The sequence below is a fragment of the Aotus nancymaae genome, unplaced genomic scaffold (assembly GCF_030222135.1).
Source record: "Aotus nancymaae isolate 86718 unplaced genomic scaffold, 86718_ANA_hifiasm-v0.15.2.pri h1tg000041l, whole genome shotgun sequence".
Lineage (NCBI taxonomy): Eukaryota > Metazoa > Chordata > Mammalia > Primates > Aotidae > Aotus > Aotus nancymaae.
Genome location: NW_026988455.1, coordinates 6,489,438 through 6,513,093, shown reverse-complemented (window position 1 = coordinate 6,513,093; position 23,656 = coordinate 6,489,438). Strand labels below are relative to the sequence as shown.

The 23,656-nt window shown below is 46.4% G+C and overlaps 1 protein-coding gene across 7 annotated transcripts in view; it reads right to left on the bottom strand.

Annotated features, from left to right (window-relative positions):
* The window catches only part of TLN2 (talin 2), a 464,397-nt gene that overhangs the window by 26,853 nt on the left and 413,888 nt on the right, over window positions 1-23,656 (bottom strand). For all 7 annotated transcript variants that reach the window (XM_012443139.2, XM_012443144.2, XM_064361373.1 and 4 more), the window contains 6 exons: window positions 22,852-23,018; window positions 21,730-21,913; window positions 16,386-16,511; window positions 16,111-16,227; window positions 10,225-10,410; window positions 5,937-6,044 (listed from right to left, as the gene is read on the bottom strand). In XM_012443139.2, coding sequence (XP_012298562.2) covers window positions 5,937-6,044; window positions 10,225-10,410; window positions 16,111-16,227; window positions 16,386-16,511; window positions 21,730-21,913; window positions 22,852-23,018 — 888 coding nt within the window. The remainder of the gene's footprint in view (window positions 1-5,936; window positions 6,045-10,224; window positions 10,411-16,110; window positions 16,228-16,385; window positions 16,512-21,729; window positions 21,914-22,851; window positions 23,019-23,656) is intronic.

The window sequence follows — 23,656 nt, the reverse complement described above, 5'->3', positions numbered from 1 at the left end:
TGGAGTTTCTAAATACCAAAAGGTTCTAACTAGGCTTTGTGGGCCTGTGACTCCTCTTAACAGTTTGAGGATCGTTCTGTGTGTCTGTGCTGACGTTTCTTTGATGAGGGTTGCAGGAGGCAAGAAATAACCCAGGGCTTTCAGTTCAAAGAGGCCCATGATCCACAAAAGATGAAGAATGCTGAAATCATGATAGTCACTGGCATCTATAACAGAGGAAAAGAGAATGGGAGCGGGAATAGATAAAAAATGTATTATTATCGATATGTTTCTTTAAAATATAAGCATCTGAAGCAAATAGGACAAACTGTTAATAAAATCAGCCAATCATAAACTGTGGGCACATGGACGCTGATATTAGTTTCTGTATTTAAGCATCTTCCAAAGAAAAAATATACAAACCAGCCAAAAACGGCTAAGAATTCTTGGCTCTAGACATTTTAAAGGAACAAGGACAAGACAGCATTAACTCATGCACATCTTCATGTGCCTTAAGAAAAGCAGCTCACTGAAGAGGATCCCTGATTCTCCTTGTACCACCTGAAAATGACTTCAACTTGTTTCTGCAGATTGCTGAACACTTTCTCTAAACCTTGATTTCTAGAATTTTCTCTCTCCCTTTTTGTGAAAAATCAACAATTATCTGACCTTTCTTCAGCTCTCAGGAATCTGCACTGATTCTCTTTGGAATTGTTAAAAACAGGGGATCAATTTTTTCAAGCATTTCAGGAAGACTACCGCAAGATCTACAGGTACAGTCTGGTTTAAGTTGACTCTTTCCAATGGAGAGGCTATGGTCTTATGATCATACAATCTTTCTGCAGAGACCAAAGAACAGAGCGAAGGGCAGAGTGAGTGAGTAAGAGAGAGACAGAGAGAGAGAAAGAGAGAGAGAGAGAGAGTGTGTATGTGTGTGTGAGAGAGAGAGAATCAAAATCTCTAGTTTTTAATTGCTTTTTAAATCTATCACCCGCAAAAAACTCATCAAATTTTAGTACATATTCTTTTCTGCTAAAGAGAATTTCAAAAAATTTTTGATGTCTTCTCTAGACTAGCAATTTGGCTTTCATTTTCTGATTGCCGTTAGAATCCCCTCTGAAAATGAACACGGCTTCCCAGGTTTGGGCATTCTCATTTTCCTCATTTCTTGTTGGGTCTTCATACAGCACTGGCCTGTGGCTTACAGGAGTCTCAGTATGAACTAATATTCCTCTTTCTTATCCTTACTTTAACACAGATTTCTAGGAGTTATGGCTAATGGTGTGAATATGAACTTATTTTTGGCAGCAGACCTAAGACAATGACCAATGTCACAAATTTAGGTGACAGAATACTGTTGAGGGGGTTCTATAATTTTTCACCAGGAACTTGTATTTTTAATATGTTTATAATTCCCTAGAAACAGAGGCTTGTTTTCCTCCTATATTTTTATTAGAAAATACTCTGCTTTTTAAGGAACAAAAATAAATACATGAACATGAACAAATAAATAAATACATAATGCTATTTCATCCACATTCTTGGATGTCCGAGTATCAGCACTTGTCAACTTTAAGGAGGAAAACTTTTTTTGATAGTTTCACTCTTTAACATTCTATAAACAACAACAAAGACCACTGAGGGAGGCTGACTAGATTATAAATGGATTAGGGGCCACTGTGTGCTTAGCTTATATTTCTTTTGTGTGGTCTACTGAAGGAAGTCAATAAAATAAATGATGACTTAATGAATCAACCATAAAGCCAAAATGATAAGCCTCTTTCCTGTATTCCCTTTCTGTCAGGGAATATTTCTGAAGTCCCCTTTTTCCATTATTTCTCCAACTTTTTTCCTTCTACTGAATCATGTTTTTTCAAGATCTAGCCTTGACTCTATTCTCTTATGTCTGTACTGTATGCTCTTATTAAAAGCCCGTATTGGCCAGGCATGGTGGCTCATGCCTGTAATCCCAGCACTTTGGGAGGCTGAGGCAGGCAGATAACCTGAGGTCAGGGTTCAAGACCAGCCTGGCCAAAATGGTGAAACCCCATTTCTACTAAAAAGACAAAATTAGCTAGGCCTGGTGGCTAGTGCCTGTAATCCCAGCTATTCGGGAGGCTGAGGCAGGAGAATCACTTGAACCCAGGAGGTGGAGGTTGCAACGAGCCTAGATCATGCCACTGCACTCTAGCTTGAGCAACAAGAGCAAAACTCCATCTCAAAAAAAAAAAAAAAAAAAAAAAAGGCCCATATGCATGAATAAAAGCCTTCAACTGCCAGGACTAGAACTGTATCTCCTCCATCTTTACATCTAGAGAATGTTTCAAATGTAAAGTGTGCCTAGTTAAACTTAGGCACCCTGTAAATTTTATAGATTTTATCTATAAAATCTTCCTTTCTTCTGTCTTGCTCTGTCAGTAGCATTACCATGATCCTAATCATGAAGCTCGAGAACTTTGGGGGTAACTTTTAATCTTCCTTATAACGTCTCATACTTAGTTGCTAACTTTTGACAATTTCATTTTAAAAATGTATTTGGATCTTTTCAGTCTCAAGGGGGAAAATGCTTACTGCAAAGGATGAGATGGATTCTGTTTCTTTTATAGAAATAGTTTTACTATCATTTAGCTTTTCTTCCTGTTAGTGATTTCATTTTAGTACCAGCTACCATAAACCTCTGAAAGGCCTTAGAGAACCAGGACACTGATATTTCTACCATGGTTAAGACTACATTGACAGCAATTGTATAGAACAAGGAAAAGAAACTCAGCTGGCAGGCTTTTAACAGATACATCAACCACCCAAGTTTGTCACATGCAAGATTTCAGAGTCCTGATTCTACAGAAAATACAAGGAAGAATCCATAACAGAAAATCAATCAACTAAAACATCAACGGTCACCAGAGAAGTACATCTGGCCACAAAGTGCAATATGTTCTTGCCTAGGCCCTGAGAAAGAAAGTCGTGGTCACTCTCCCTCCTTCCAACCTCCAACGTCCATGAGATGAAACCTCCTGAATGACCTGAGATGCTGGGTCTCCCTGCAGCAAGTGCCCTTCCTCCTGTTCCACAAAAAGCTGCTGATTACCATCAGGGCTGATGCTGACATAGTGACTGAGTGGTCGCTGAGCAGGAGTCTCCGCATGTGTGGCCTGGGAGTGTTCCTAGACCTGCTGTAATGTTCCTAGGGATCCTGGACCTCTCGGCCTCCCCTCATGCGGAGGCCAGTCATCTGCCTGCCCCTTGGACGGATGCACAGCATACACACAAGAAAGCCTTGTCTTATTCTGCTCACCCAAACAAGGTGGGCACGGAGAGGGGAAGTGTGGGGGAGAAAGGAAGCACTTGAGCAGATCCAATGCCTCATTCCCAAATACTGGGAGAGGGTTCAGAGTCGGCATGCAGTCAGGGAGGGGACCCTGTCAGAACGCCAGTTTCCTTTTCCCCTGAGAGAAACTTCTCCTTAAGACAAAAGCTGGCACCTGCCCTTCTTTACGAAGAGAGAACTCCTCTCCCCAAAATAAGCTGTATTTTTGCTGGAGAGTAAAAGGGGAGACCTCCACTCCATTTCCATCCAGGACACAGAGCTGGAGGGAGACCCTACACAGTGACATTCTTGTTCAATGACTCACCAAGGGCAAAGGTACAGACGGCCAACCTGAAGCCTGTGTGTGTGGGGCCTGGACCCACAGATGTCATGTACATTATCCATGCTGCACAGGTGCTGGGGAAAATTGGTTCAACTAAGAAATGGAACTGGGGAGAAGTGGTGAAATGGAAACATGACGATCCCTGTATCTCCTCCCTTCCCCCAAAATGAACAAGAAAAAAGCAAGAGCATGAGAGAGAATAAATAGGGAGAAACGGAGCGTAGCAGGAGAGCTCCCATTTAGGAGGCGGAGGGCACTGCTGCTTCAAGCCCAGCCCACCATTAGCAAGTACCACCCACTAGCCAGAAACAGCACCTTCCCAGTGGCAGATGGAGTCTTGCTTTGTCACCCAGGCAGGAGTGCAGTGGTGCAATCTCGGCTCACTGCAACTTCCACCTCCTGGGTTCAAGCGATTCTCCTGCCTCAGCCTCCCGAGTAGCTGGGATTACAGGCGCCCACCACCATGTTGGCCCAATTTTTGTATTTTTAGTAGAGATGGGGTTTCCCCATGTTGGCCAGGTTAGCCTTGAACTCCTGACCTCAAGTGGTCCACCAGCCTCAGTCGCCTAAAGTGCTGGGATTATAGGCGTGAGCCACGGTGCCCGGCCAGAATTTAAGAAAGCATTCAGCAGATGTTAGGTTGCCCACAAGGCCCTGGGTTTCCAGACATGCTCGTTTCCTCCTTAATAAACTGCCTGTTTAACATCTGAGGAAACGGAACCCCCGACATGATGGTGGCCATGTAGCTATTTATGTGGCAAAACCAGGATTTGCACTTGAGGCTTCTAAACCTACTGACGCCACTCTACTGTCCAATTTTTAGTTATAACAAGGTTCTCCGTGACTCACAATATATTGTTCCATAATGAAAAAGATGCCTTTTGAAAGCCTTGCTGGTGTTATTCTCTCTAACCTAAATTTCCTGCTAGGCACACTTACAGACTGAACACTTTATATCCCAACCTGTCTAGCTAGAGGCTCTTGCCTGTGAGTGCTGACTGGCTAAGATGTCTTTCCTTGGTGAACATATGATATGCTGATCTCTACTCACAAGGGTTCAGACTTTGAGAGCCCAATGTTAGTACCCTAGACTGGCTACTTCCCCCAAAAATGCACTTCAGAATTGACCAGTTACCTGGATAAATAATAAAAATAATGATCCCTTAAATGACCTAAAATGTTTAGATCAGAAGATAATTTATTTCTAAGAAGGAGGCAGTGAAATGCAGAGCTGGGAATAGTAGGAATTGAGATTTGGATCCAGCTCTGTTGCTGAATAGCTGAGTGACTTCAACAAAGGGACAAGCTCTCTGGGTCTCAGATCACTCCTTTGGCCTATAAGCCTCATGGCGGCACAGGGACAGAATAAGAAAACTTGAGAATGACCAGCAAATGAAGGGCTTGACATTCCTCCTCTAGATATGTGCATTATGTATGTATCTAAAGGTGGTCTGATGGATCTGTTTTGTTAAGTTTGGTAAGAGCAAGGGTAGTGACGGAGGGGAGACATCATCAACTCTTTTTCTGGAGGTGTCCCTGACTATCGAGGCCTGCCCTAGACCTTACACAGTTCTTAATATGGCTCCTGGAACTCAACAGAGACAGACACACACTGTACATACTTCTTGGTGCTCTGTGGTTTGGTCCTTAGGGTCTGTAGTGAGACAAGCCTCCTTAAGAACTGCACAGACTGAGGCTCCCACGTGGGCAGCCCACCAGCCATGACCATCTAGGCTCTTGCCTGGTGTCTGCCGCTTATGCCTTCTTAACCCAGCTCCATACAGGGCATAGCAGGCTGGGAAGTCATTCTCCATGGTACTGAAGCCATTCAATCGAGGATGGGAGGAAGTCCTGAAGGGCTGGAGGGTCACTTGGAGCACTGGCAGCCTCCCTAACTAGCCACGGAGGCTGGCGTGGCTCTTCAGAAGCCTTCCGTGTTCTTGCAGGATGTACTGGGGCTTCCTAACAAGACCTGCTGACACTTTTTCAGGTTGGCACTGGCTGCCCACCTACTTTGTCCTTCATTCTGCTCCCTCCTCCCTTTACATGCTAATCCTGCCTTTTAGGTCCACGAGAGGACTAGGCTTCCCTGAATTCTAACTGCAACTTCATCCAGACTGCACTTTTAGCTCTGTGTGCTGGATCAGAGTGAATCATGGGAGATTCCAGTTCAATCCAGTCCCAGCCTCACAGTGGCACTGGACAGGGCTCTGAGAGAGGTCTTCCCAAGAAAAGCATAGTTCAAATCAGCCAGGACAGCTAGAGTGACGCAGCTACACCCCGGACCTGACTCATGTGCCTTCTTACCACCAAGACGTGCTCCAGAAGGTCCAAGTAGCCGAGGGCGCACTCCGTCCCGAAACGCAACGCTCTGGTTCTCACCTCGTCACTGACATCGGGGTGGAAGGATGCTTGCTGGAGGGAGAAAGGAATGTTGAGATCTTAAAACGGGAAAAGCCAGCAGCGTTGGGCAGACCCAGACTCAGAGGCAGGAGACCTTAACTCTGGTGACCTCGAGAAACTGCCCTGACTCCCTGGACAGGTTATCTCTCCTCTACATCCTTCTGCCACCAACCACCTGTCCACCACAGGCTCTCCGAGTCAGTCTGTGTGTAGACTTTGATAGTGCCCTGGGGCCAAACGATAGAAACAGCTGAATCTGGTGCTTCGTTCCTCCTTTTCCCACCTCACATTTTTTTGAAATGCAAAAAATTCCACATGTACAAAAACATCCAGGCAAGATTCATGATCAGTGCTTACAGCTGGAGACGTACTGACCTAGGGTCAGCCTCGCGTCTCTTCAGCAGCTTAAGGGGTCCTGAAAACCCGTCTCTGCTCACAGGCTAATTAAGCCCAGCTCCCACCCCTGGGCCTGACCATGCTGCAGTCAGTGAGGTCTCTGTGACCAGGGCCTTCTAGCTCCTGGGAAACTTCAGATGGCGAGCTCCCCAGTGCCCTAGAGGCACCATAACTCATCTCATATTATACAGAAGTCAAGATACACAAACCAGTGCACATGCTTAACACAGCATCTTGAGCTTTTTCCTTGTACTTATGACCTGCTAACTTGAGTCATTCATGACACGTCATTTCTCAAGGCATAACCATTCACAGGGTCATGAGATAAAATGCACCCAGTTAAATTTGAATTTCAGAAAATCAATGAATTTTTAGCAAGTATGGGACATCCTATTTTTTTTATTTGTTAAAACTAGCAACCCTACCCCTTCTTCCTTCTACAAAGAAACTGAGGGGCTTGCAGAAACATATAAAACTATAAAGATATTGCTAATCAGAACAAATACAAATCACACATTAGGATAAAAAGTCAAGGCTGAGGGCAAAGACCAGCCTCCATGTTTTATCCACTCAAACCCCTCTTCCTAAGAATGGGAGTGCTGACGGGAATACCTTGGGCTCTCCCTTGATCTACCCCCAACCCCTGGACAGAGTGTGGCTAATTCTCACAGCCGGCATGTCATGTATGAGCCAGGTTTTCCTCATCTGAGGACTAACGGGCTCAGAGGCAGGAGCCAAGAGCCATGCCCCCAGCTACCCACCATCACTTGTTATTCATCCTCATACCCTTGTGCCCCCAGTGGTGAGGCACAGGGCTCCCATCTGTTTGATGAGACACCACTGTGGGAAGACACAGGCCTGGATGCTACTCAGAGTCACTGCCAGCAGGTTATGTGCAAGCCTGTGTGTAGGGTTGTGGGAGGGGTGGAGCTAAGGTGCTTGCGTGCACTGCTGGGGGCTCTGTAACTGGGAAGAACTCTTTGGGAGAACAATCTGGCACTAATTAATCTCTTATACTATTGGACCCACTAATTCTATCTCCGGGAGTTTTGCCTAAGGAAGACAGAAGAAAACCAGATATGCCCAAAGATGTTCACTGCAGTAAAGTTCATGATTTTAAAACAATGCAGACAGCCTAAATATCTGACAACAGTGGGAAGATAATATTCACTAACAGAGTATTTTGTAGTCATTAAAAAGTCACCAATATAGCAACACAGAAATAGCTTTATAACATTAATTATAACAGTAGACATAAAATTATATCTAATATACACATGTGCACATGAAAGTAAGACCAGAAAGAAATACATATGAGAATTAACTTAGGGTTTAGGTAAGTCTTTCTCTCTGCCTAAGGAACTGCAGTAATCCTTCCATTCTAAGATGAGCCCATATGTAATTTTCTGCCCCTCCGTGTATGGGCTGAGCAGGGTAGCCAGCCAGGGCAAAGGCAGAGCTGGACTAAGGCGACTTGGCCCTTCTGCTTGGCATGTAGGCTTCCATCTTGATCCACCACTCAGCACCCCAGGTTTCCTGTCTATGCCTCATTGCAGGCACTCCCTTTCTATTTCCTTTTGCAAAGGGGTGAAGAATACAGGAGACCAAGGGAAACAGAAGTGCTAGTAAGTTTGCTAAGTCAGTCCTACCCTAACAGGAGCATCAGGGCTCAGCAGTGACTCCTGTCAATTCTGTTTGGTGTGTGAAGCTGATATACAGGCATCAGAGCTGTGGCTGCTATCTTGTTCTGTAAAGCCCAGTTAATGTGACCCAGTGCCACGATGACAGAGGGGAGCTAAGGACGGGCAAACGGCACCCACACTGTTCTACCTGAGCTCCTCCCCTGAAAACAGGAGAACACAGGTCAGGAGACACTCAAACATCTGAGCTGCATTCCCTTTAAAAAGACCATTTAATCATGGTTCCTTTTCTGTTCAATTCCCCCTGTTTGGGTCTGTAGCTTGGGGACAAAAGTGTTTGTCACGCATCAACCAGAGTGACCTTGAGCATTATGTCTGGGAGGCCCTGAGCAGCAGAAACAGAGTGGCTGAGGAATCAGGAGAGCCGGTTTCAGTTCTGGTTCTGACAGCAAATAACTGTGTGACCTTGGTCATGACACTTCTCTCTCTGAGCCCATTTTATCATGTGACACACAGAATAATTGATTAGTCTTGCCTTTCTCATCTGGGATCAAATGACAATATAATATATATGACAGCCCTTCTACAATGTGAGGTGCCATGTGTAGACACCTTGATGCATGCAGGCCTTGTCTTGCTAGGGACATACTACTCTCTGATTGACGCTGTAACCCCTTTGGCAGTTGTCACTTCTGGTAGGTGGGCTCCATTGAGCTTATCACTGTGGCCAATACTTGGAGCCTCAGGAGAGAGTCCTAACTCCCTGACCTAGCAGCCCTGGGTTCTCTGTGAAAGTGGCCCTACCTACTCCCCCAGCCCTGTCATTTCCAACCCACCCTCTTCTCTCCACCCTCCATCACACCCAGGGCTCCTGTAAATGTGGTACTGTCTCCCAGGCCAGGCTCTTGCACATACATTCCTTCACTACCCCTCCCTTACCTCCTCCTCCTTCTGAGGAGCAACCAAGAAGCCATAAAAGTTGGATCTTGCAGCAGCAACCCCAGCAGAACTCACTTTACCACCAAGAACAGTTCTGTTCCCTCAGACGCCATGCTGTAAGAGCTGGTCTGCAATTCTGGGTCAATCCCCGCCCTCACTCACCACGGCAGGGGATCATCAATTGATCGCTGAGCAGAAGCCACAGTCCCTGGGGCAAGGCTGTCCCTAGGAGGGTGAAGGCCAGGGGTGGGGTGCTCGGTGGGATGCAGGGCGATGTGGGGGCTCTTATAGTTCACTTTTCTAACAGATTACAAATAAAGCTTCTAGGCCCTGGGTCTCCACGGCTCCCTCACCAAGCACAGGCTCATGGCAGTTGCTCCAACTGTCTACCCAAAGGACCAGAGGCACTTTTCCAAGATGTCTAGCACAGACTGCGAAAAGTAGCTCCCCAAATTCTGCTGTGTTCCTCCAACTCACTTCCTCACCAGGGACGGCAAACCTCTCCTAGTGCACAAGGGCTGACATATGGGGGCAGGAAAACGTCCAGCAGAAGAGTGAACAGTTTCCATTTGGAGGAGCTGGAACAAAATGCTGCGATCCCTGTCCTCTACCCTCGGAGAGGCCTCCACCACACTCTGCAGGAAGGTTTCCTGCCTATTTAGGAAGAACTAGAAAGAAGGGGGAGGATTAGGGCCAGCAGGGCTGACTCCATCCTCTCTCAAACACAAAACTGCCTTAGAGAGTCATTTCCCACAGGCTGGTATGCCATATTCATATGCCATATTCAGCGTGCATTTTTTTTTTTTTAAAGGGACAGCGTTTTGCTCTGTCACCTAGGTTGGAGCGCAGCAGCATAATCCTAGCTCACTGCAGCCTTGAACTCCCGGGCTCAAGTGATCCTCCTGCCACAGTCTTTTGAGTAGCTAGGACTACAGGTGCACACCACCACACTTGGTTATTTTTAAAAAAATTTTTTTAAGAGATGGGATCTCAGTATGTTGCCCAAGCTGGTCTCAAATTCCAGGTCTCAAGCGATCCTCTTGCCTCAGCAATCAAAGTGTTGGGATTACAGGCATGAGCCACCACACCTGGCCCTGTGTGCATTTTTTCTTACGAAGTTTAAGGTTCTGAGCCCCTCCCCTTTTTCAGACTACACTAAGCAACCCAGTCATGACAGAGAATCATCTATCCATCCAAAACAATGCCACGGTCTTTACCTTGCAAGCTGTCAACATATCTGACACAGCCTTCCGGCTCAGGTTGGCAGTAGCAATCACATCCTCCTGTCTACACGAGTTCCCAGCTGCCACGGCTTTGGCTGTTGCCATGGTGATGCCTTTCGTCATCCTTATGGATTCTTCAGGTGATGATGTCTTTTCAGGTACGTCTTTTGACTGGAACACCTGGAAGTCAGAAACAGAGAGGTGAAAAAAATCAAAAAGGAAGAGAGAAAAATAATGCATTCTTCTCCAACCAGGCTGTAGCTTGTGTCTGAAAACTGAGCCAGTGACTGGAAGAAACTGTCACGTGGCAGGAAATTAGAAATTTAATTTGAGTACAGTAACATGGTTTTTGTTTTCAAGATTTTCACGGACAAACCTCTTACACCTACACCGGGCACTCACCGAAACAATACGGTGAGGGAGACGTATCTAGAGCATTATACCTGCTGGTCTGTAGAAGCGACACCAATATTTACACACTACCTGTCCTGTGAAAGGTTGTTGTATGGCTTCATAGCTTTCTTCCCTCATCCCTGCTGGTGCTTTGGCAGTTTCCAGAAACTCTCAGTCCCAGTGCTAGTTTCAGGGCAGGACTGACCTGGCTGTATCACTCAGGATGCACCTCTCTCTCTCTCAGGGGCTGTGAGGTTGGGGGAAATGAAGCATCACTTCCTTCTATTCTTAGCCTGTCTTATAAATATAATTGGGCAGAGGTGTTCATGTTGAGTGCGCCATGGTGACACTGTGAATTATTTAGCAACCCACCCACCCACCCCCTTTAAAGAAGCTGAAATAAATTAACCATGGTAAGTCAATATCCCATTTCTGCTTCATGCTCATCTGTTCTGGTTCTCTAACACGAGCAACTGGTACCCTGGGTGTGTGCCGAATGTGCATCTGTCCCTACATCAGGACCCCTAGCCTAGGTGGGGCTGCTCTGTCTTCAGCCCTGGACAACCATGTTTCACCAGGGAAGGCTTCCCTGAGGAAGAAGGGCGGGTCCAGTCAGCATCCCATGGAATGCCAACCAGGGTCAAACATCACTGCTCCCTGAAAATGGGCAGCTGCAATTAAGCAGTCTGGGACCCCAAACCCCCCCTTCACCCTTGAATGCTAGAGTGGAATGAAGGCCACATGTAGAGTCCTTCACAATGTGGCCCTCATGGTATGTGCTGCATGGAAACCCACAATCTGGGTGAATTGTGTAAGGCTGGTCGCCTCGCCAGGAGCTCGGACATGCCCACCCCCCTCCCCGCCTAGAAACCACGTCACCACTCCACGCCCACTTCTGCACTCAGCACGCAAGCTCTGCACTCAGCACCTAGCCCGCCATTAAACTCCCCCATGCCCACTTCTGCACTCAGCACCCAGCCAACCGTTGAAGAACCCCGCCAAAATTTAAAAGAAGCCCCGCCAGAACCTGCCCAATAGCATTTTGCCCCGTCCAGGTCCCACTACCCCTGGGCGGCCCACTCACTGGAAATCCCACCTACCTGCCAATAGCAGCTGGCCCCGTCCACGCCCTGCTTCCCCACAACCAATCAGAATGCCTCCACTCCCTATAAAACCCCACATCGAGAGGAGTCAAGAGCGCCTTCTCCAGTCCCTCCTGTCGGACCGCAGAACCTCGCCCAGGAGCCGATTAAATTTCTTTATTTCAATAACAGGCCTCAGTTGCCTCATTCGTACCTCGCTTGCTGCATTTAAACCTTACAAATTGTATTCAGCCAGAATAAAATTCAGTGAACTCAGCTCACAGCAGCCTCGACCTCCTGGGCTGAAGTGATTCTTCCACCTCAGCCTCCTGCGTAGCTGGGACTACAGGTTCATGGCACCATACTCAGCTAACTTTTAAATTTTTTGTAGAGATGTAGTTTCCCTATGTTGCCCAGGTTGGGCTCAAACTCCTGGGCTCAAGCAGCCCTCCTGCCTCAGCTTCCCAAAGTGCTGGGATTATAGGCATGAGCTGCCATGCTTCTGGGTGAATTTTAAATCACATGGGTATACTTAGAATAACCATGTGTCTGTAGGTTTCCCAGGATGGCTCCAAATTTCAAGTCTCTTTGATCACTACAATTAGGCCCACTTATGCATGTCAGAAGCTGTGTTCACAGGGGTGCTTGTGTCACCCCACCCCAGCTTCAGGAGGCTCGGCACAGAGTGAAGGACTCCATTTGTTTGGGAGAAAGTAAGAGAAGAAAACAAGAGTTCCTTCCTGGTAATCCAGAGAATTCTTCTGAATTGTATCCAAGACCATCAACATAGTACCTCTGTGAGTCTAAAAATCTACAGTGTTACTGAGCTTGGGGTGCTCCCAATGCAGATATGGCTTAGATCATAACACCCACGGCCTTTCCAATACCTGGAAAGCCTTCCCAAGAAAGACGGGTACAAACAGCCCCAGACTGTGAAGACTAAAATAAATATCTAACTCTTTAATGTCTAGACACAAATGAACACCTATAAGCATCCAGGAAAACATTACCTCACCGACTGAACTAAATAAGGTGCCACTGACTAATCCTGGGGATATGTGGCCTTTCAGACAAAGAATTCAAAAGGGCTGTGTTGAGGAAACTCAAATTCGAGACAACACAAAGAGGGAATCAGAATCCTATCAGATAAATTTAACAAAGAGATTGAAATAATTAAAAAGAAACAAGCAGATATTCTGGAGCTGAAAATGCAATTAACATACTGAAGAATGCATAAGAGTCTTTTAATGGCAGAACTGATCATGTAGAAGAAATAATCAGTGAGCTTGAAGACAGGCTATTTGAAAACATAGTCAGAGGACACAAAAAAGAATAAGAAACAATGAAGCTTCCCTATAGGATCTAGAAAATAGCTTCAAAAGGACAAATTTGAAAGTTATTGGCCTTAAAAAGGAGGTGGAAAAAGAGATAGGGGTAGAGAGTTTATTCAAAGAGAGCTTCTCAAACCTAGAGAAAGACCTCAATATCCAAGTACAAGAAGGTTATAGAAGACCAAGCAGATCTAACCCAAAGAAGAACACCTCAAGGAGTTTAATAATCAAACTCCGAAAAGTCAAAGATAAAGAAAGGATCCCAAGAGCAGCCAGAGAAAACAAACACAAAACGTACAATGGAGCTCCAATGCACTCAGCAGCAGACTTCTCAGTGGAAGCCTTACAGGCCAGGAGAGAGTGGCATGACATATTTTAAGTGCTGAAGGAAAATAAAAACATTTACTCTAGAAGAGTACAGCTGATGAAAGCAGACAAATAGGAGCGTATCAAGTTAAAAAGCTGCACAGCAAAGGAAACAACTCACAGAATGGGGGAAAATATTTGTAAACTACCTATCTGACAAGGGGTTAATAACTAGCCTCTGTAAGGAGCTCAAACAATTCTACAGGAAAAAACTAATAATATGATCAAAAGACTGGCAAAAGCTCTCAACAGACATTTCTCAAAAGAAGACATATAAATGGCAAACAGGTACATGAAAAGGTGCTTGACATCACCGATCATTAGAGAAATGCAAATCAAAACTACAGTGTGATATCATTTCACCCCACTTAAAATAGCTTATATCCAAAAGACAGGCAATAACAAATGCTGGCGCGCATGTGGAGAAAAGGGAACCGCTGTACACTGTGGGTGGGAATGTAAGTTAGTACAACCACTATGGAGAACAGTTTGGAGATTCCCCAAAAAACTAAAAACAGAGCTACTTTATGATACAGCAATCCTACTCCCAGGTATATACCCAAAAGAAAGGAAATCAGTACATCAAAAGAGATATCTGCACTCCCATGTTTACTGCAGCACTATTCACAATAGCCAAAATTATATATATACGTATACATACACACATACATGCATATATAATATATATATAATATAGAAGAAATAAACTGTAATAAACATGGGAGTGCAGATATCTCTTCAATATTATATATGTGTGTGTGTGTGTGTATTTACCATTGCATATGTGTATCCATTCATCTGCTGATGGACACTTAGGATGCTTCCAAATCTTGGCTACTGTGGTACATGAACACAATGGAGTACTATTCAATCATTTAAAAAAAAATGAGATCCTATCATTTGCAACAACATGGATGGAACTGGAGGTCATTAAGTGAAGTAAGCCAAGCACTTAGCATGTTCTCACTTACTTGTGACAGCAAAATTAAAATAATTGAACTCATGGAGATAGAGGGTAAAAGGATGGTTGCCAGAAGCTGTGAAGGGTCATAGGGAGGTGGGAGTTGGCGGTGGGGAAGTGGGGAGGGATAATGGGTACAAAAACTAGAAAGAATGAATGAGACCTAGTATTTGATAGCATATAGGGTGACTACAGTAAAACAAACAATTTAACTGTACATTGAAAAAATAACTAAAAGAATGTAACTGGATTGTAACACAAAGGATAAACGCTGGAGATGATGGATACCCCAATTATTCTGATGTGATTACTATGCCCTGTATGCCTGTATTAAAATATCTCAGGTAACCCATACATATATACACCTACTATGTACCCACAAAAATTAAAAATGAACAAAAACCTAAAAAGGAGCTGTGTCCAGATTTTGGTAGGAAACACCCAGCCTGTGTAGCCAGGCAAGTGCCAGGCAGTGGTACTTAAAGCATCACCAGCTTTGAAGTTACTCCTGTATTTTTCAGTTCTCCTTTAAAGCATCAACTGAGCACGACATCAATCAAGGCTAGATTCATTAAAGATATGACAAGAAAACCCAAGTTTCTGTCACCAAAACCCTGTGAAATTGCTCTACTATTGTTTCTAGTGCTCTCAGATTGCCTTTGCAGGTGACCGCTTAAAGGGGGAACAATTGGCAGGCAAGGTAGGTGTCTCTCTTCCCCCAAAAAGTTGAATCTGTGATCAAACCTCCTATTAAAAAGAAATCTGTTTGAAACTACTCATTTTCAGCATATTTCTATTTGTGGGGATTAGAATGAGCCAATCCGCAACCACTGTGGGATCACAAGGATGGCAGATATCATCCACATCGTAATAACTCCAGAATGTCCTCAATTCTGCAATGCTGGAACAAGTGAGAAAAAACAGGGTCAATTCTCTCAGGTCAGAGGACTCCAACAGAAGGAAGCTGAATTTTCAAGGGAAGTGTCTCAGGTAATGGCATTCAGGCTTTTCCAATAGCAAACCTCAGACTTCCAATTCCGCATGTGTGTGGGTACCCACAGCAACATCAAGAGAGGCTATGCACTGTAGACGGGGTTTATGCTCAAGGTAAGTGCAGCCATACTGACTTTCCCTTTTGCCAGGAATTTTTTTACAATGCTTTTTTTTTTTTTGAGGCAGAGTCTCACCCTCTGTGTTCCCTACCTAGGCTGGAATGCAGTGGTTCAATCTCTGCTCACTGCAACCTCCACCTCCTGGGTTCAAGTGATCCTCCTGCCTCAGCCTCCTAAGTAGCTGGGATTATGGGCAGGCCATATCCCATCATGCCTGGCTAATTTTTGTATTTTTAGTAGAGATGAGATTTCACCATGTTGGCCAGGATGGTCTCAATCGCCTAACTTCATGATCCACCCACCTGGTCCTCCCAAAGTGCTGGGATTACAGGCGTGCGCCACTGCACCGGGCCAATGCTTTGATCTTGTGTTATAATTTTAGTGGAACTAAATCTGAATAGTCCTAAGTGATACACTTCAATTAACTTCTTGATTACAATTACAAATTAATCCCAGCCAAACTTATCGACACATGGGGTCTCAATTATATAAAGTTACCAGCAGGCAGGTGATGGGGCATTCTCAGTTCAGGTGTTTTAGGTAAAACCTCATTATATAAAAAACCTCAAATGAGCCCTCAGTGGGGTGAGCTGTGGGACTCTGGTACCCAAGGGAGGTAACTGATGGCTCCTTACCGTGAGCTCCTGCTTTATGCATTCAATTGTGGCCTCAAGTGCCCTGGTGCCCCGGGTGGCCTCATCCTCCACTGCCTTTACAGTCTTGAGGAGGGAGGTGACATTGGTCACCATCACCTGCATAGAAAGAGAGAATGATACAGATAGTGCAGTGTCTCAGGTCCAGCCCTTACTCCTTTTACTTCTGGATCGCATGCTTTGAGCAAGGACACCTCTCCTTCCTTTACGTGAGAAGAGAACTCAGGTGCTTGTCCCCAGCCGGAGCCCCACTCTACCTTGGCGGCCCCCTTTAGCTGGTACATGGAAGGGTCGTCGGCTGGCTTGCTGGCAGCTCCCTTGGTAGCACTGATGAGATCGGAGAGGGCCTTGGCCACGTCTTTGATGGCATTGATCAACACGACCTGAAAGAGAGCACAGAGCCCAGGTGAGCAGGTGCCAAGATGTCAGCTGCGAGCTTCGCCAAGGCATGCAGCCTGAGGGCAGGCTGGGGCATGGGGCGTGAGAGAAAGACTGTCTGAAGTCTGCAGCAGGGCAGACCTCCTAGGAAGCCACCCTTGGTGATTCTGATGCAGGACTCAGGACTTTGAAAAGCTGCCCAGGGGAGGCTGAAGCTGAGCCAGAAGGGAGAAGTCAGGTGTACATGTGTGGCTTATGAAAAACCTCCTAGCCAGCAACTTGGCGGATGAACTGCTTCTGCCAGCACGAATGCAGCTAAGCCAACACCGGAGAGGCAACACCACTTACCCCTAACTAGCACCCCAAACACTGAGTAAAAATCCCCACCTGACCCCAGACCTCAAGGCCCCACAGCAGCCCTGTCCACCTCTCTGGCTGACCTCCTGGGTCAGAGGGTGCTCTGCTACAGGCACCCAGGTTGGCCTGTCTAATCTGGGGGAAATCTCAACTCATTCCTGTTTGGGGCCTTTGCTCGCTGTTCTAACTGGAACTCGGCTCCTTCTATCACTTGCACCTCAGCTCAAACGTCATGTCCTCAGAGGCCTTTCCTGATCTCTCAGCTACAGACCACTCCTGCAATTGCTGAAACTGTCAAGCTGCTGTTTTATTTTCAGCACTTATCAGTAGGTGGGATTATTTTATCATTTATTCACTTATATATCATCTATCTTCTCCATCAACTTGAATGCAAGCTCCAGGAGGCCTGGCCTGGACATCTGCGTTGTTTCACACATGGAACAGGGACCAGCACCCAGCAGGTACTCAGTAAATACTTGTGGAATGAATGAAGATGCAGGTGTGTTCCCACATAAACCTGGATGTGATGCATTATCTGTGTTTACTTTTCTAATGTCACAGAGACCACAGACCATCTTTTCAAACTGCCAGATTTAGAGTCAAAAGTACCAGCCTAGATGGGAATTACACATTATTGGCATTGCACTGAAGTGTTCTCAGTCCAGTAGCTCCTGTTCTATACTAATAAAAACAATTTCCCTTTACTGAGGGCAGTGTTCAGGTGCTGAGCCAGGCACTCCACACATATTATCTCATTTACTCCTCACCACTGCCTTTTCGAGTGGGAACCACAATCCTTATGTCCACACTACCAGAGCCAGGAGCCATGGAGTTGGGATTCAGAGTCTGGTGAGCATGAGAGCCACTGTCTTAACCTCCACACTGTGCCATGGTGTGGGCGTGGCTCCGGCTCCTCATCCACAGTAGAATTAGTGTGCCAGCCCCATCTACCTCATTAAATTGCTTTGAAGATAAAGTGGGATCTCAGACGTGAACACGGATTAAGACTCTGGAGGCCCAGACAGCCGCCAGCACAGCACTGCTGCGATTGTCCAGGCTCCTGCCCTTTTCAGTCCTCCCCATTCCCATCTGTGCCTTCTCACCCACCGGAGACAGGAAAGCCCAGCCAACCTTCTGAACCCACAGGGCAGGATGGGGCTGTGATGGAGTTCATGAGGAACATGTGACACATATGAACCTCACACTGACTCCGAAAATCTCAGTGGGGAAGGAGAAGCAGCACGAGGACACAGAGGCACAGCAAGCAGGGGTCTACTGCCAATATCCACAGCCTCCAGGATACACTGGCCCATATCAGTCACTTGACAACTCACTGACCAGTGGGGACATTCTTCTCTTTTTTGAGATGGAGTCTCACTCTGTCACCTAGGCTGGAGTGCAGTGGTGCAATATCCGCTCACTGCAACCTCCGCCTCCTGGGTTCAAGCAATTCTCCTGCCTCAACCGCCCGAGTAGCTGAGATTACAGGTGCCTGTCACCACGCCCAGCTAATTGTGTGTATTTTTAGTAGAGAAGGGGTTTCACTATGTTGGCCAGGCTGGTCTTGAACTCCTGACCTTCTGATCTGTCTACCTTGGCTTCCCAAAGTGCTGGGATTACAGGCATAAATCACCACACCTGGCCAGGGATTTTTTTTTTAATTAGGGAGACCTCATTAGAAGTTAGTGCTTCAGCATATTTAGACATTTAGAGAGTTAATATCCTAATAGCAATAGCCAAAAGAAATAACCCAATTAAAAAATGGGCAAAGGACCTGAATAGACATTTCTCCAGAAAAAAGACATGCAAATAGCCAACAGGTGTTTGAAAAGAAGCCCAAGGTCACTAGTCATCAGGGAAATGCAAATCAAAACCACAGTGAGAGGACCCTAAAGGGGGAAAAAAAAAAGGACAAGGATGTAGAGAAACTGGAACTCTTACACACTATTGGTGGGAATACAAAATAGTGCAGCCATTATGGAAAACAGCATGGAGGTTCTTAAAAAAACATAAAAGTAGAATGACCTACCAGAAGACCCACCAATCCCTTCTTCTGGGTATTCAGTGAAAATAATTGAAATTAGGATCTCAGTGAGATCTCAGCACTGTCATGCTCACAGCGGCACTATTGTCAATAGCCAAAATGTGGAAACGAATTGTCACATTTACTTCTGGATTACTTCTGGATCGCATGCTTTGAGCAAGGACCCAGGAGGCGGAGGTTGCAGCACTATTGTCAATAGCCAAAATGTGGAAACTGAATGCCCATCAGCAGATGAATGGATAGAGAAAATGCAGTCAATACATACCACGGACTATTAGTTATGGGACTATCATTATTTAATGGAATGTTTATTTTCTCCAAAAAAAGAAGGTGATCCTGCCATTTGCAATTACATGGATATACCTTGAGGACATTACACTGAGTGAAATAGGTCAGTCACAGAAGGACAAATATTGTTTGATTCCACTTAGAGGAGGTATCAGAAATAAACTCAGAAGCACAGCAGAAAGGGGCATGGTGGGAGAAATGAGGGGTTCCTCATGAGCATCAAGTTTCAGGTACGTAAAATGAATAAGTCTTAGAAATCTGCTGTCTAACATCATGTCTATAGTTTATAATACTATACTGCACACCAAAAATATGGTAAGAAGGTAGATATATTAAATGTTCTTACCATAATAAAATAATACAAATAAAAGTGGGGGAAGCCAGGCACAGTGGCTCACACCTATAATCCCAGCACTTTGGGCAGCCGAGGTGGGTTGATCACCTGAGATCAGGAGTTCAAGACCAGCCTGGCCAACATGGTGAAACCCTGACTCTATTAAAAATAAAAAAAATATTAGCCAGGTGTGGTGGCACATGCCTGCAATCCCAGATACTTGAGAGGCTGAGGCATGAGAATTGCTTGAACCCAGGAGGTGGAGGTTGCAGTGAGCCGAGATTGCATCACTGCACTCTAGCCTGGGCAACAGAGCAAGACTGTCAAAAAAAAAAAAAAAGAAAAAGAAAGAAAAGAAAAGAAAGAAAGAAAGGAAGGAGGGAAGGAAGGAAAAAGAAAAGTGAGGGAAGCAGGGAACTGGAAAGATGAATGCTGACAATCACTGACGCTGAGTGGTGGTAGGTAGGAATTCGTTTTACAATTCTACTTTTGTGTATGATGAAAGTATAATAAAATTTCTTTTAAAGAAAAAAATAAAAGATTCTACAGCAACTGAATACATTTCTCTGTGTTAAATGACTTAAGTCCTCTCTGGCCTCCCTTCTGCTAAAGTTGAGTCAGGCTAGGCGAGTGTGCTTCTGCTGCATGGGCTCCAGCTCCTGGGATATGCCGTCAAGCTCTCCTTTCCTCCATGGGGGTAAAAACAATGCCACAGGCAGAGATTTTTGCAAACCCTTAGAATTCCAAAAGGCAGCCAATGTGAACTCTGGTGTTATCAGAAATTCAACAGAAAGGATGAAATGGTAGCATAAGGATTGTTTCCTCTGGGAGCTCTGCTACACTCATGGATGTCAGGAGTTAGGGTCATGCCATGAGGAAACAAGTTGATGGCCTCAAGGGAAGCAGCACAGTCACTGCAACCCCTGGGGACACTTAATGGCAGGGGGTTTCTAACCAGTTTTGTCCAAACAGACTAGTTTACTGAACATGGTTTAAGCAGTGAAAACTGAAGTGCCTGGCATTTGACGGTTCTGGGAATAGAGAGAACAGAGGTTTTGTTCTTTTTTTTCTTAGGTTTGCACTCTGGGAACAGACATCCATTTATTAATGACTTTTGTTGTCTATTAGTTAAACGATAGGTGAACACATACTTGTTCAGTAGCCAGTAGCTACTATGTGCCAGGAGCTGTGCTGGGTGCGTGGGTTTCAAAGATGGGCAAACTGTGGTGACTGTCCCTGAGGAGCAATGGTCTGGGAAGGGAGACCAAGGAACAGACAGGTAATCTCAATGGAATTGCCAAATATCAGAGGCAGGGGTCACAGAAGCACAGAGTCCTTCCCTAGCCTTCCAGTCCTCACTCTTCCTTGAAAACCCAAGTTCTCACCTGGGCCATCTACAGGTGCTGGGTTCATTTCCTCATCCCCATCGGGCTGCTGCCCCACCACTCCACACATGCAGCTGGGGACACCAACGTCCTCGATGACACTCGATGGTTATTCAAACGGGCCAATAACCAGTTCCCAGACTCCCCTCTTTCTTGACTCTGTCTCTGATGGGTGGAAACACTGCATCCTGGCAACATGACACCCACGGCTTTCCTCCCTGCAGCCGCTGCCGCTTCTCAGTCTCCTCCACCACTTGCGCGGTAACGTGGTCCTAAATGCTGGATTCCTCTGGGCTCTGCCCTGACCCCCTGGCTTTTCCTCTTGTGTGGTTGCAGTCGCTATCTCTATGGCTACAGTCCCCGAACCCATAGTCCTGTGCCTGGGCAGGCTCACGTGCACTCACTAGTTCTACCAGCGTGTGGCTCTGGCACGTCCATCACCTCCATCTCCCTGCCCACACCAGCTCTCCCTTCAGGGAGCTCCCCTGCCCTGCTCTGGGTGCACAAGGAGCTGCCTTTGACTCCTCCCCCTCCCTCAGGCTCCCGTGTTCCAGCCTTCACCGGGCCAGGCCAAGCCTTCCCTCTAGACTCCTTTCAAATTCCTCAGCTGGTCTCCATCCCCATGGCTGCCACCACAGTCTGTGCCACCATCTCGCTTGGATGACTGCCTCCTACCGGTTCTTCCAAGCGGACACACTCCCACACACATTCTCTACTTCAAAAGTTCCTGTTCTGCCTCAGGCCTCTTCTGAGGCCTGGTGTGCAGCGTTCATGGGAACGCCAGGAAGACAACATTCCCCAGGCCCTGCTGGTACCTGGGTCTCGGGGTCGTCGGAGCCCAGGCTGGCGGCCCCCAGCTTGACCACCTCTGCAAGCTGGGTGATGGTGGCTGCCGAGGACTGGGCCGCCTGGGCCAGCTTGTCAGGAGTGGACGCAGCTCCTGACACAAGCAGTTTCGTGTCTTCCACCAAGGCCTTGGCTGTCTTCAGAATGTTCTCCCTGGGAGAGCCAGGAGGGCAGGGGAGAGGGGAAGAGACAGAGGGCAAAGCTCAATTACTTCAGGAAGAAAAGAAATCCCTCACAGGGGGCTTCTGTTAAAGGGCTTTGAGGAAGAGAAGTGCTGTGTTATACCTCCCCTTACCAAGGGACTCTCATCTTGCACAAATGCAAAACTGGGGGCTGCGGGGAGAAGAAAGTCACCCGGTATTCACTCACACAGCTCACTGATGCGAAAACTTCAGTGACGGAGTCAGGCCCACCAATCTGGCTCCCTTCCCAAGCCCTATAGTTCAATGAAAGGTCAGCTGCTTTCTGTGGTTCCCACTGCCCCTCAGAAAACTTCACAGCTCCAGCCACTGTGAGGACACACGGGCTGAAGCACCTTGTCCAGGATCAAAGGCTGGGTTTAGGAAGGGACGGCAGAGCTCTGGGACCCTCCTCCCTAGCCCAGCCCTTAGCTTGCAGAGGGGAAGAAAGGTGTAAAACACGTGGTGAGGTTTCAGGAGTCCCTGAAGATAGACAGAGAAGCAGATAGAGAGGGTCGGTGCAAGCTCAGCAGAGACAGAGGGTTTGAGTCCCACTTCCCAAAACAGGGCTTAAGTGAAATATGCCTGCCCCCGCCACTCCCAATTCTGCTACAGTTGGCCAGCAGTTCAAGGAACAGCTCTCTGTCTCAGAAGATGGCAGGTCTTAAAGCTGTCCTTTGCTGGAGAGGTTGGATTTAAGGCTGTCAAAGGCAAAGCTCGAACATGACACTGTGTTTACGGTTGGCAAAAGGGGCTTATTCAGATTACATGGTTCACTTTCCCTGCTTGTGCATCTTGTTGAAATCAAAACAGATGACCGCATTTCTGGCTCCCAGGTGGCGTCTCCAAGTTGATCATGAGTTTCAGGGGCAGGCCAGCCTGAACCTCTCCATGTCCAGGACCCCCACGTACCTGTGGTCTGCGAAGGTCTCACTGTTCTCTGCATTCAGTGTCCCCGCTGTTGCAAACATAATGGTGGTGTCCAGGTCAGCAATGATCCCCGACACAGCAGTGGCGGCTGTGATGCATGCTTGGGTTCCCTTGTTCCCAGCCTGGAGGGCCCAGAGCACCAAGGAGACCTGTAGGCAGAAAGGGAATGTGGGGGGCGCTGGGAAATGGAGAGGACAGGACCTAAAAGCAGATTCTGATAATACTGAACTCTGTCCTAGGAGCTGATGTAGCTTAGGGGTTAACAGGACACGTCTGAAGTCAACAGCCTCAGTCCGAAAACCAGCTTTGCCATTTACAGGCCACATGACCTTCTTTACCTCTCCAAACCTCAATTTCCTCAACTGTAAAATGGGGCCATTATTTCTGGCCTAACAAGGTTGTTGAGAGGATTAAGTAGGAAAAAAAAAATCTGTCAAGTGTCTGGCAAGGCATTTGGCATATAGTAAGAGCTCAGTAGAGGGCAGATGCTTCTGTCTATTCAATTACTACTATGTTTCTGAAACCACACAATAGGATAAAGGATTAGGCTCCTGTGAAAGGTGTGGAGATTACATCCCCTCTTATTAGGTTTTCAGTAGGAACAGACCACTGCTAACACTTATCCCTCCCTCGCTGGGATGGAAATTCTCCAGCATGGAGCTCAGAAGGGCTGGAGTCTAGAGGGGATCTGTGCATGTGACCTCTCTACTTCTAACCCTTCGAGCTGTTGCCCATCCCCAATCCATCATTTCAGTGCCCCGAGGGTCCAGCAAGTTCACTCTGGTGT